Consider the following 12,500-nt stretch of genomic DNA (forward strand, 5'->3'; position numbering starts at 1 on the left):
TTTTTTTTTTTTTTTTTACCTGAAATTCAACGTAACAAGGACAACGTTATGATCCAAAAAGAATTTAGGTCCATAAAATTCGGAATGACCGGCACCGGTGACCCAACCACCACCATGGAACCAAACCATAACGGGAAAATTATGTCGAGGGTTCTTTTCTTCGTTTGTGTTAGGTACTTTAGGTGTATAAACATTTAGATAAAGGCAATCCTCCGAACCAACGATTTCTTCTTGATGAGTATAAATATTTCTTTGAGTGCATATTGATGCATCATTTCGTGCATCCAACGTACCTTTCCACGAGGTCATCGGTTGTGGTGGCTAATAGAAAAGAAAATTAAATAATAATATTAACAATAATAAAAAATAAGGTATATATATATATGTGTGTGTGTGTTTGTAAATACATAATTATCATAAAACTATAAATTTTATAAAACAAATATACGACGATTGTAAAAATAAAACATCTTTTTTTATAAACTATATATATATATATATATTTATTTGTGTATGTGCGTGTACATAAATTACATTACCAGAAACCAGTTTATCAGTAAGGGAATACGTCAAACGATATCGACGATCGTCGTGTATTATGTTAAATAGATATTTCTTTTATTTTGTATTTCTTCAAAATATATTCAATACATGTGAACATTCTTAATTAACGTTCTTGCATATAACTATTTATGTACATACGTATTTATGTATAATACATAGCTAACAAGATATCTCGAGAAAAAGTGAATGTCTTAGTTTAGATTAACGAAACTAACTTTTAAATTCTCATAGATTTCGAAACGTTAGAAATTAATTATATACGATAGATTTCCATGTTTGAAAGGTAAATTTAAATACTCTGCGAATGAAATTTTTATGTTTTATATATATATATACACACACACACACACACACACACCCATATATATATGTATATAAATGTACCGGAAGGAAAATAAATTTTGAAATGTTAAAGGAAACATAAAAAGGAGAAAGATAAATAATATCGACGTCGTTAACGACCAAACCTTGGATTTGTCAAGTTTCTTTTCGCAAAGTTTCTGTCGACGGTACATCGTTCGATGTAAGAGCAAAAAAAAATTATTTGCTCATTAAAAGTAAAGATTGTTAAAAACAAAAATTATCATTACGTAAAATCTTATTAGTCCAAAAATAAAGATATCTCTAAATGTGTAAAGAAAGTAACAAAAAAGAAAAAAGGAAAGGAAAGGAAGAAAAACGAGATATCTCGCAGTAAACGGCGAGTTGACCTTTCGAAAGGTCATTGTATGCTTTCAATACGTCCACTTTAGTCGCGTTTATTTTTTTAATCGTTAGTAGAAGATAGAGCCTTCGAAATAATAATCTGTTTTTTGATCGTTGAAAAATGTAATACATTTCGAGATAACTATTTCTTTTTTCTTTTTGTTTCGTAATAATTTATCAAGCCTTGTATAATAAAATTGTCATATCCAAAATTAAAATTATCTATAATAATCGATACAACGGAATTTAACGTTACGTTATCAAATAAAATGTACTTAAATGAAAAAAGTTTATAAAAAAAAAAAAAAAAAAAAAAAACAGAAATAAATTTAAACAAATATATATATATATATACATATATTCATACACATATATCCAGTCGAAATATAATATCTACAAGTATAAGATACATATGAAAAAAAGAGTGAAAAGATAATAGAAGAAGAAGAACAAAAAAAAAAAAAAAAAGGAAAAAGATAGAAACAAATTCGTAACGGAACGTTCTATGCCGTATAATTTTCTTCCTTGATTATTCAATTCGATTATTAAGTTTATTTTAAAGTAATGATTATCATAAATGATTTTGAACTTACTTCGAATCTGAGTTTGCCAAGTGGTGGTAATGCGTATGGTATACCACGGAATCCAGCGAATTTACGTTGGTTTCTCGTTCTCATAAACGAACCGATCAACGTGCCATTTTTAATTTGTACTTTTGGCGATTCCTCTTTTTCTTGACAAAGAGAAATTGTAATAAGATTGGCGAACAGCCAAAGTAAACTCGCCAATGTCCATACCATGTTGGTATACCTTCGATTACTCGACAACATCTTCGAAACGAGGTGAAAGCAGTTTAACGGGGACACTCTCGATATAATCTATGTATGTATGTTATACGTATATATACATATATATACAATATATATATATATATATATATATATATATATATACTTTAGATTTCCTTTCTTTTCTCAAATCGAGTATGAAAACTTGTAGAGTTGATGTTAAACGATGTTTAACGTGGAAACAAATGATTCGCTTGACGACAAAATAACGATATATCTGCGAAAGAAATATAACAAAGATTAAAAAAAGAAAGAAAATAAAATGTTTATCAATATACGATAAATAATTGATAAGAGGATTGACGAAAACATTGAATATTCGATAAAGTAAAACATCCGACGATTGTGGTGTTGTATAGAAAAGAGGAAGAAGAAAAAAAAGACGATTTATATAGCGAGCACGCTCGTAAATTTTTTTAATTATCTACTTGCAAAGTATTAAGTGGAGGAATGATATATAATATCTAAAAAAAAAAAAAATCGAAGAAAAAAGGAAAAAAGAGAGAACGAAAAAGTAAAACAAGATACGTAAGAGGAAAAAGAAATAAATTCGTTTGCAGTCAAATCGAAAGTCAAATTAAGCGACGTTCGGCTTCGCACTCGAATTTTGTTCTTTTTCTTTTCCTTCTTTCCTTTTCCCCCTTTTTCTTTTTTTTTTCTTTTTTTTTTTTTTTCAACACACACTCAAACATAAATTTACAAATGCATGTAAACATTAATCCCTATTATAGAAACATTAGCGCGTTATGCGAATTGAAGAGAATAATGATTAAGAAAAAAAAAAAAAAAAAAAGATCGAAAGAAAAACGTAACAGAAAGTACGATAAGATCGACAATGCGATTTACTTACCGTTCCCGACGATTACGAGATGACGATGATTACTATTATAAAGTAATCGACTCGTTGTTTACGCCGTTTATTACAAATATTTCTTTTACCAATCCGTGGAAAACTTTGGTAAAGAGAAGAGTTGCGTTTGGTGTTCGATCCTCAATGGTTTAAATACGACTGAGACGTGATATCCTAGGTTACGAGAGAGAGGAGTTGTGATTCGTCCGTACGAATCGTGATGCACGGATCTGAAACATACTAATACACTGACACTTCGGTTCGGTCCAGTCCGGTTCGGTTTGCGGCCCATTCCAATATCTCATTCTTCTCCTTCCATTATAACTTTTGCGAAACGTTTCCTTCTTCCTCTCTCCCTCTCTCTCTCTCTCTCTCTATCTATCTATCTATCTATCTATCTATCTATCTATCTATCTATCTAGTTATCTATCTCTATCTTTCTCGCGATACTCGAGTTATTACGAATATTTTTTATCGCGTCGTTGTTTTCTTCTTTTTCTTCTTCCTCTTCTTCTGCTACTCCTTTATCCTTTTCCTTCTTTGTTCCTTGCTTCTTCTTCTTCTTCTTCTTCTTCTTCTTCTTCATTTTTTTTTTTCATATCTTTTTACTTATTTCTTTTTCTTGTTCTTCATTCTTTTCTCTTATTTTTTTTCTTCCTCTTCACCCTCTCTCACCCTCCCCATTCCTCCCTCCCTGATGCATCGTATCAACGTATCTACGTTGTTACGTACGTTATTAAACATCGACGAAGCTTACAATGTTTTATATCTACCCATATAGTTTTATCGAGAATCGTAAAACGATAAAAATATATGTTAAGTACGTAAGGTAACTATTTAATTAGTTAAGACTTCAATAAGATTTCCAAGAAGTACGTTGAACTCCGCGAAATACACGGGGAAGTTTTCTTCTTCTTTCATTTTTCATCCTTTTCTTTTCTTCTACTTCTCCTTCCTCTTCTTTTTCTTATTTCTTTAGTCTGATTCACTAATTCAATGTTCTAGCTGGTATCACAACTGTTTTTCCTTTGAATTTAATACACATGTAAATGAATAATTCTCGTTGTTGAAGATATCTAAATGCCGGTTATTCCCGAACTCGATGAATAAAAGAAATATTGCAATAGAATATTAATTAGATTGGGTAATCGCAAGGAGAACAGTAATATACATACATATATACATATATATATATATATATATATATATATATGTATGTATATTTATTACGACAACAAATGTCAATGTTCAAACAAACCATTTTTTCCGCATTCATAGTCACTGGAATCTAAACTTAGAATAAATCTCAAAAAGAAAAACAATGAACGTAATTAATTGTATGATTGGATATTAATTAAAATTGATACTAATTAGAATCGATACTAATAGAAAGAAGAAGGTGATTACTTCTTATGGAGTTGATGTCAATGTTCGATACAACGTTTTTTCTTTCTATTTTTCATTTTTATTTCGATAAAGACGATGTTAATCGATCGTACAATTATTGTATCGATTAGTTCGATCTGCAATTAGAAGGAAGAACAAATTTTTTTGTTATCCTTATCGTCGAAATTTCCTTTTTTCCATACGAAACTTTTCCTTTTTCCTTTGCCATTCATTTTTCATTTGTTTTCTTTTTCTTTTTCTTTGTCTTTTTCTTTTTGCTCGTACACGTCTAGGCCATTAAATTCAATCTCGCGTTTATTTCGAAACAAGTTCGTAAAGCAAACGAATAAACTGGTAGTACGAGATTTTCATTGATGATCGTAAATGAATAATTTCTATCGATCAATAAAGCTCTTACGTTATCCACGGTCGCGATAATGAATAAATACGTTTGATTTTCTATCGGGAATATATCTAACTGTTATTAAAAATGACGGATAGAATAATTTCTAATGAGGTATTGATTGCTTTTCTAATCAATCGAATAACGATGATGAGAGAATAGAATATCCCCGCTACGATTATCGACGTCATTCATTCTTAACGAATAATTTCTTTTTTATATAAGTATACCGATGATGATTTAAAGTCCTTGCAATTTGTTTCTCCGAGAGAAAAAAAAAAGAGAGAGAAAGAAAGAGAAAGAATGATGATAAAAACGTTTTAGAATTCTTAAGCAATGTAAATTAATGATTCAAGTTCTTAGATGTTGAATAGATAATTCGATACTGGGGAAATGTGTCAATAGTTGTTTCACCATAGAATAATATTTAATTATTAAATGAATGAAAATGTCACGACTCGATGGAATGGAGACGTCTTAGTGTAATAAGGAAAAAAAGAAAATGAGAAAAACAAAATGAAAAAAAAAAAAAAAAAAAGAAAAAAAGAAAAAAGAGTAGGAAAGACGCAGTATTCCCGTTCGATTGCACAATTTATAACGCGTCATGCGGAACGCATATTTCAAAGGAACTTATAAAATATTCTAATACATTTTAACGAGATCGAACGATCGTTTAACTTCGTTGCACGATGACGTGAGTTTTTTTCTTTTTTTTTTTTTTTTTTATTTCTTTTCTTTTCTTCCTTGTTAACTTTTTTTTTAACACTTTTATTTCGAGAATTCTTTCGTCGGAATTGGGTTATACGTTTCTGTTTCACTATACGGTCGAATAACAACCCACAATTTCAACTTTTATTGACACAGAACAGGACATTATAAAGACAGTGATAACCTACACCGGTTCACCCACTTGATTCAAAGGGCAGAATTTATTCGCTATGTCGATGCGTCGCTTTGATAAATCTCATAACATGTAAGTAAGTCTTACGGAAATCATTAATATTTATATATATATATATATATATATATATATATATATATATATATATCTGTGTATGCACAATGAACCGTGATTAATCTCGTCATCGTTCACATACCTTGCTCTCAAGGCAATAGAAACTATAACGTGTAAATATCTGAATAATAAAAATGTATAAAGTTACTTACACATCAATAAATAATGTATCGATCAAAATAGATATAAATTTCTATCGAGTTTCTTCATTTATATTATTATGAAAAAATATATGCATTTATCATTTCGTACTTATCTTTGTTACATACTAGATAGATCTAATTTTTAATAAACTAAGAAAAAAAACGACTACTGTTTACTCAAATATAAAATAATACAAACTCCGATATTATTTATAGGTTAACTCGATAAAATAAACTTCGTGAAATAATCTACGACGAGTGTATTTAAAGGAATCTACTTCAAACATAAGGCTGTGCAAAACGAAATGTTTCTTATTTGTCTCAACAGATGGCGATTATGTCGATTGCCTCGATCACTTAACTATTATCGTATAAGAAGATTCCTGCAATACCTTCGTATGTTAGTTACTTGATCGATCGATAAATTTCAGTTAGTAAAACTAATTGAAATTTTTAGTAGTAAGGAAAGGACACAATAGATGGCGATAAAAACATGAGGAAGATATATGTGTGTATATATATATGTGTATATATATATATTGGGTATACCGAGGTAATTTTCCAGAAATTTCCCGGGAGACCATTCGCCTCACGTTTCTCTCTACTCTTCCCCTCCCCCTTCCCTCCTTCCTCCCGCATCCTTTCTCTTATGCCGCCATGTTACTTTCGAATTCACCGTACCGAGGGGTTCGAGGACTCACCCCTCGTGAAGGGTGGCTTTGTGGTTCGTGGAATAGGGCTTCAACCCCTCTGGAATAAGGTGAACCATGATGCCGTCCGTACGAATCTACGCCATTTTGTAGATCTAAACCAAAAGGGACCACTGCATTTATTGCGTAGTTTCGAACTAGGACAATATTCACGTATTAATGATATTACTATGATATTAATTCTATTGCAATAATAATCTTCATATTCATCTGATTTATCGTTACAACCAACACTCCTATACTGTAAGTTCTAATATATAATATACATAGATACATATATATATAAAGATTTTTAATTTCTTCTGTTAATCTGAGAAACTTGTTAAACTCGATTTAATTCTTCTTAGTTCTTCTTTTTTATTTCTCTGCGTTTACTTCAAAAATAATGTGAATGAGTTTTTTTTTTCTTTTTCTTTTTTTCTTTTTTTTTTTTTTTTTTTAGATATCTTTAATAAATATTTCTTTTCAATTTGTTTCATACAGATAATTACATGATTCAATGCATGAAAGATTTGTTCGATAACAACGATCAAATATTTTCTTTATAAGGTTTCAATAAAACAATTCTTTTTTTAAAACAAATCGTTTTTTCCTTTGTTTATTAAAAATTAAATGTTGCAATTCAGATGAAATCTTGTTATATTATACTTACTGTTTAGATTAATCGATAAATAATATCAGAATTTTCAATAACAAATGTTATACAATATTATTTTAGATATGAAATATAAGTGTTTAATAGTTATATGTATACAAAAACTTGTGATATTTTTAAGAATACTTTTTAATCTTTGATCATCCAAAAGAAAAAAAAAAGGGAGCAAAAAAAAGATATTGAAGAAAAAATCGATAGATAAAAAAAGTCAATTGGGAACAACGTAAAAAAAAAAAAAGAAAGAAAAAGAAAAGAAGAATAAGAAAAAAAGGAAGAAAGAAAAACTATATAGATATCTACTTATATATTTTTTTATTCATTTTAAAATAATAATACTATACACTACTATGTATGCTACGTGTGCTTGTACTTTACGTATTATTATGTAATGCACGTACACATGAATACATATGTTAATATATCTATGTACGATATTAGATAACGATTTTTAAATGATTAAAATAAAATGATTAAAATAAAATGAAATTAAATTTTTCTGTGGTATTACGTAACCGAGAATAGAGTATTATCGTACATGATTCTTCAACCCAACTAGTGGCGCCATCTTTTCTTCTTAAGGTCTCGTAATCCGAGACCTCAGAAACCGCCATTTTATTTCGCGACTTGCGGTTTTACGTTCGCCGATATTTTCACCGACGAATAATGAATGCTGGAAAAATAAAGCATGATAAATTAGATATTAAAATAAATGGAAACGTTTCTTAGTAATAGGTGTTTATATCTGTTTGTTATAAAAAGAAATATGTAACGCATTCTAAACAGATACGTAACAATTTTCTTTAAAAATTATAATTATTCTTGTAAGATTAAAGAAAAACAAAAATCTCACCAACAAAAAAATATATTAAATTTGATATATTAAAGTTATTTTGTAATAATATATTCGTTATAATTAAATATCTTAAATAATTAAATATCTGAAGGAATATTTCTTTTTATAAACGTTTTTTTAAGAATAATAAATAAACTAATTCTCCATTACATACACACACACATATATACATATATATATATATATATGTATATATATATTCAATCATGAAGTTATATCACATTAAGACCGACCCGTTTTCTAATTTTATATAACATGATTATATAAAATATTATATAAATATTATATATATATATATATATATAATATTTGATGAATGACTATTTTGAGAAAAAGAAGAAAAAAATGACAGTTTTTTGTACGAAGCTGCAACTTGTAAAATAATTCGTTTGTTCCCTCTCTCTCTCTCTCTTACTCTCTTTTTTTCTTTTTCATTTTCTCTCTTTCTCTCTCTCTCTCTCTCTCTCTCTCTCTCTCTCTTTTTTCTCTCTCTCTCTCTCTCTCCATCTTCGAATTTGAAAGAATGCTCGGAGTGAGCGGCAAACAGGCACTTCGTGGAAGTAGTATAATTTCGTAGGCAATAAAGGTTAAACGAGGGTTCTTGGCCTTCAATTATTAACAGACCGTCCATAGACGATAAAGCACCAGAATTTTTAAAGAGTCCATTCGACGATCGGCTCGTCGTCGAAATCCTATAACTAGTTTTGCCCATTAAACTTTACGATCTGCGAGCTATAATTCGGAAAATATCGGCTGAATCACAGTGCAAAAGAGAATCCTTTCAAATTTTTTGACAGCTGGATAAACGTGTGTATGTGTTTATGTATATATCTGCATTGTGCATTATGCACTCTCTCTCTCTCTCTCTCTCTCTCTATATATATATATATATATATATATATATATATATATGTATATATGTGTGTGTGTGTCAAGAAAAAAAAAAGAAAGAGAGAAATGAAAATATTAATAATTAAAAACTTAATAATCATAATTATATATTAATTGACAAATTTTTGTATAATCAATGAATCCTTTGATTTAAGTTTATGTTTATAAATGAGAAATGTTTGCTCGATGAAACATGTTATCAATTTTTTTTTTTTAAGAATTCATATTCGATTAAAACTCGACGATTCGATCGATCGAAATATTCAATTTTTCAACGAGTAGAAAATTTGTTATCAATAGATATTTATCGATAAACATGTGAATTAAATGTTCTTTCCAAAACGAAAGATATCAAACATTTTTCTCAATACAAATTACAATAGTGTGTTTATATGTGTTTTATATGTAGATATAAAACAAATATGTAAACATTTGTAATATGAAAAAGTGTCTATCAAAAATGTTTATCATATTTATCGATCAATCGAACCGCGTTGTTTAATGGTGTCGAAAAACGAAGATAAAAATCTGTTTCTTCTCATTTTTTTCTTTAAACAATCTCACGCAAAATCATGAGAAACATTTCTTATAAAATGTCTCACTTACGAATGTTTACTAAATTACGACGTTTGTTCGTTCGTTCGTTCGTTCGTCAGTTTTATTTTTCTTTCGATTTCAACTTTTTTCTTGTTTCTCTTTTGAAGCCCAAAAAAAAGATAAAGAAAGTTGCGAAAAAAGTCAAAGTTATATCAAAGTAAAGAAACAAAGGGGTTGTTTCTCTTTTTTCTTTTTCTTTTTCCACAAGTCGATCAGCTTCACGTTTCTGACCTTTTATTTTTCACTTTCTCTTCGTAGATACCTACATGTATATATATATATATATATATACATCCACCCACACACACACAGAGACGTATATATATATATATACATATACATACATATATAAATACACAAATACGTACATGGCTATCCAAAGAAGGAGAAGCCACTGCTGTTATGTATATACGTATATACACATGCATATATATGCATATGTATATGTATCTATGTGTGTGTGTGTGTATACGCGGCATCTTGCCTAGAGCGACAGAATCAACTTGAGCCGTGTTGCCAGTGGCAACCGATAAAATTCTAGAGAGGACCCTCTTGATCCCCTTTCGAGAACCGACTTGCCACGAATTCCTTCTGATCGTCCCAGTTATTTCAACCGATTGTCGTCGACTTATTAAATTCGATAGTTGTCAAAAATTGTTCGAACTTCAAGATACATAGGATGTGCATTGTATATAAATTTTAAACAATCTTCCCTTTTTCAGTAATATTCTTAATGAAAATATTATATTTATTTATTTATTTATTTATTTACTTATTTACATTCTTCGAGAATAACTCGATAGACTGCATTTATTTTATTTTATTTTATTTTATTCTAATTCTTCTTTTTTTAATGAAGAAAATTAACATCATTTTCCGATCATTTCGTTTCATTTCCTCTCTCTCTCTCTTTCTCTCTCTCTCTCTCTCTCTTTCTCTCTTCAATTCTATTACAAGAACGAAAAGAGGATAACACGCATTGGCAATTTTGGTGATCATAAAATTATTATTATCAAAGAATAGAATATACATATATGGTAGGAAAAAGGATTAAGAAAGTCTAGTTTGTAGTGGTGGGTGGTAAAAGGAGGAGTAAAGAGGGGTTTAGGTGGAATAAATAAAAACATTGGGGCATCGTGGAAATAAAATCTATTGTGTTGGTGGCCGCTTAGGAAGAGAGAAAGAGAAAATAAGAGAGAGAAAGAAAGAGAGAGTGCCGTGAGCCACGATTTCCGGCAGTCGAAATATCCGGTGGGAGGGGAGGAGGGGAGGAGGAAGAAGGAGGGAGGAAGGAGGAAGGAGGGGGACATCGACCCTTCGTATTGGGTCGAGAAAATATACCTAAGCTCGGGGTCGATATTGAGAATAGGAGGAACAGGAGAAAAGCAATGGGGGAAAAAAGACACACCCCACTCCCTCCGTTTTCTCCCCTCCTCCAAACCCAAGAGAAAAACTCTAATGCACGCCATGAGTTTTCCAATGGGAGAGAAAGAGAAAGAAAGAGAGAGAGAGAGAGAGATATGGTATTATGTGACCGTGAAAAATCGATACATACTAAGCTTTCATACGTTCCAACTTCGTAGAACAAACCAAAGAAATATATACGTAATAATACATAAATAGTACATACGTATGTACATATGTATTCAAAGAAATTTTCGTATGTACGTCATCATTTCTTATCGTTTCATTTATATTTTATTCTTGTTGATTTGTTCGTTCGTTCATGTTTGTTTTTTCCTTTTACGAATCAATTTCATTCACGTTCGACGAATCATCGATTCTCTCGGATGGAAAAATTTCTAAAGTTTCGATTCGAATAGTTCAGATAGTTCATTTTCGAAAATGACATTTAAAATTCATTTGTAATTTTGTTTTCCTTTTTCCTAATTTATATTTAGCCTTTAACGACGAACGCAGTGATATAATCGTTGAGTTTACTCTAATTCTACGGAGATTAAGTTTATTGTAGAAGATGGAAAACTATGCGATAATGTTTGACGATGTATAGAAAGGAGTATAATTAGAATCTAAGGAAAAGGGAATAAGGTAAGAGTATAATTAGAAGAACGGATAAGAATGAGATGGATAAAAATAATTAGCCTTCTCGAAGATAACCATTACAGTTCGTTTCGTTTTTACAAATGAACTTTTACTTCTTCTCTATTTCTCTTTCATCTTCTTTTTTTTCTTTCTTTTTCTATTTCTCTGTATCTATCTACCTGTCTATCTCTAACTCTATCTTCATCTTTCTCTCTCTTTCTCTCTCATTATCAGATTAAAGAAATTTCGATGTACTTTTCGTAGTTATCTACCTCGAAGAAAGGAAATAACATTATCGATATATATATATATATATATATTCTTGGTGCATTCAAGATTACATTCATATATACATTCAAGATTATCGTGGATATTTAATTGTTAAAAGGAAAACCTCGACAATCTTTTCCAATTTCTTTCATAGTATTGCTTTCGTAATGAAATAAATAAGATTGCGTAAAGGAAAAGTGAATTAAAATGGATACATATATATACGTTATATTTTGCATGTGTATGTGTGTCGATAATTGTATTAAAATGTTTACAATAATGTTATAATAATATCGTTAACAAAAATTAAATGTAATTATTTATACAAATTACTTATTAAGGGTAGATATTAAAGAAAAAATGATATAACAATAACAACAATAAAAAGAACTAAATCATTCACAAAATTGAAATAAAAAGAATTTTTTCGTTTTCTTTACGATAACAACTACGATAAATCAGAAAGTTTAAAAAAAAAATAAAATAAAGGATTCAATGGAATCAAACGTGGAATTTTAACATGGTGAAACTACATAGAAAGAGTAATAAAAGAGTAATAAAAAAGTA

The 12,500-nt window shown here is 29.5% G+C and overlaps 1 protein-coding gene across 1 annotated transcript in view; it reads right to left on the reverse strand.

Moving 5' to 3' along the window:
* LOC122636560 (venom carboxylesterase-6-like) overlaps window positions 1-2,178 on the reverse strand; it is an 8,301-nt gene extending 6,123 nt beyond the window's left edge. The window contains exons 1-2 of the mRNA XM_043827917.1: window positions 1,863-2,178; window positions 20-321 (exon numbers count right to left, since the gene is read on the reverse strand). Coding sequence (XP_043683852.1) covers window positions 20-321; window positions 1,863-2,099 — 539 coding nt within the window. The 5' untranslated portion in view covers window positions 2,100-2,178. The remainder of the gene's footprint in view (window positions 1-19; window positions 322-1,862) is intronic.
* Between the last annotated feature and the right edge of the window lie 10,322 nt (window positions 2,179-12,500).

Source organism: Vespula pensylvanica, chromosome 22 (assembly GCF_014466175.1).
Source record: "Vespula pensylvanica isolate Volc-1 chromosome 22, ASM1446617v1, whole genome shotgun sequence".
Taxonomy (NCBI): Eukaryota; Metazoa; Arthropoda; class Insecta; order Hymenoptera; family Vespidae; genus Vespula; species Vespula pensylvanica.